General features: G+C 28.0%; 1 protein-coding gene across 2 annotated transcripts in view; it reads right to left on the bottom strand.

Moving 5' to 3' along the window:
* Positions 1-2,109, bottom strand: part of LOC108687269 (fatty acid synthase-like) — a 30,959-nt gene that overhangs the window by 8,031 nt on the left and 20,819 nt on the right. For both annotated transcript variants that reach the window (XM_018192956.1, XM_018192957.1), the window contains 2 exons: positions 1,131-1,448; positions 513-1,012 (listed from right to left, as the gene is read on the bottom strand). In XM_018192956.1, the coding sequence (XP_018048445.1) occupies positions 513-1,012; positions 1,131-1,448 (818 nt within the window). The remainder of the gene's footprint in view (positions 1-512; positions 1,013-1,130; positions 1,449-2,109) is intronic.

Genomic DNA, 2,109 nt, shown 5'->3' with positions numbered 1-2,109 from the left:
ATATATATATATATGTGTATAAATTTATGTGTCTGAATCATTCCATCATTCGTATGCGTTAAACACGTATGGTAATAATTTGTGGGACATATCCATGACGATTATTGGGCAAACCGTTATGACGATAACTCGTACGTTTGCGCTTTCTAATTTTTATAAAGGATTTTCTCAACAATGGCAGTAAGTATAAGAATTTTAGAATGACGTTTTTATTCATTAAAAACGTAAAAAAATTATTTAAAGTAACCTAAAATAACAGTCATTCACTTTTCAATCTGAAAAAAAATTGCAAAGTCAAGTGTTTTGGATAACATGACGATTACTGGGCCAATTATCTTAATATAAATAAATATTATTTTAAATAAATATTATTTTATATTATATAATCAATAATTGCATCTAATTGCATGTTTATAATTAATAATATATATTCCATATATTTATACATATATATATCTATATATTTTTTTTATACAGACATGATCTAAATTATTACTATATATGATATTTACCTGATTGATGGAGAAATCATAGGAGTTCCTCGACTAACTGGAAATTCAACTGATGGGTACAAATTGGCAATTTGTGGCTGTAAACCGCAATTGTAAAGCTTTCCAATTCCTTGTAAAATTGTATTAATATTTTTTTCGGTTTGTCGTGTCAATACTAAGTTTGTCACGTTTACAGGTAAAAAGTCTGTCAAAACGTAGTGTAGAACATCGTCTGGTGCGATTTCGATGACCACAGCATTATTTGGAATTAGTTCCATTGTTTGTGAAAAGAGAACTGTGTTTAATATACTTTGAGTATGATAGTGTGCCGATGATAACTTTGATGTTGCAGTAAACCATTTGGAGTGAGGTACAGAAGTGCTGATCCACTTTGAACTCCGTTTTTTTGGATATGGTATTATTTTGTTTAAATTAAGCAGAAGCTGACTTTCTACGGATGCGATGTAAGAACTGTGAAACGGTATGTTGCAGTTGATCTTCTTCACGTAAATATTGTTGATCTGATTATTAAAAAATGCAACTGCAGTAAATTGTGATATAAAATTAATTTTTCAATGTTTTAAAAACTCAAGTATTTTTTTTATTCATTAATTTATATGAGAGCTATTTTAATTCTACCTGTAATTTTTTCATAAATCCTTCTATGGATTCCTTTGGTCCACATACGACACTGCTGTTCTCATTATTGTAACATATTATTTCAATATTCGCTGGACATATATTTTTAAGATGCTCGTAATTAGTATTGACAACCACCATCGAGCTATGAATTATTTTTTTATCGGCACATGCCAAACCAATAAAGTATGCTGTTAAAATAGTTTGTTCAATAGTGAGGCACTTATCTGCGTATGCACAACCAAGTTCACTGGCAGAGTGACTAATCATGTAATCAGGAGTAATTCCTAAAGATGTTAGGAGATCTACTAAGCCAATCTACAAATGCGTATATATAATTTTATAGGTAAACACTATATATTATAATACTTATTATTGTTATAATAATAAAATGTGATAAGGTTTTATTTTAATTCTTGGAAAATAATAACATTAAAAAACGTGTTCTACTTACAAATATGTATAATATTATTGATACTTATAGAGAGGAAGGCTCCTATTATAAGATAGGCGCCTAATATAACGACGTCTTTGCTAAACTAATAAACGCTATCTATTGGTCCCACCATAAATTTATTTCTCTTGGATTTATTGCTCTTGGAAAATTATTTAGTGAAAAATTCATTATTAGATCATGCCTTAGTCATTGCAAAAAAATATTTTAGAATTTGGACGTTTTTCTAAGTTTCATTGAGATGAACCTTTAAACCTAGTTTATTATTTAATAAAAAAGTAAATATTTGTAATAAATTCTTCATGTAGTGATAGAGTAAGATAGTACTAATAGAAAAATACGGAATATGAATTGCTTAATTACAGAAGTTAGACTTGATGATAGTAAGGCATGATAGTAAGGAAGATTTGATGATAGTAAGGAAATCGTAATATGAGATATCCAGAATATTTCTAATATGATATAACCTGTGCTTTTATGTCATAGTGAAAATCATTGTTAAAGTATAAATGTATAATAATAAAA

The sequence above is a fragment of the Atta colombica genome, unplaced genomic scaffold, assembly GCF_001594045.1.
Source record: "Atta colombica isolate Treedump-2 unplaced genomic scaffold, Acol1.0 scaffold203, whole genome shotgun sequence".
Classification (NCBI taxonomy): Eukaryota; Metazoa; Arthropoda; class Insecta; order Hymenoptera; family Formicidae; genus Atta; species Atta colombica.
This window is presented reverse-complemented; position numbering and strand designations above follow the sequence as displayed.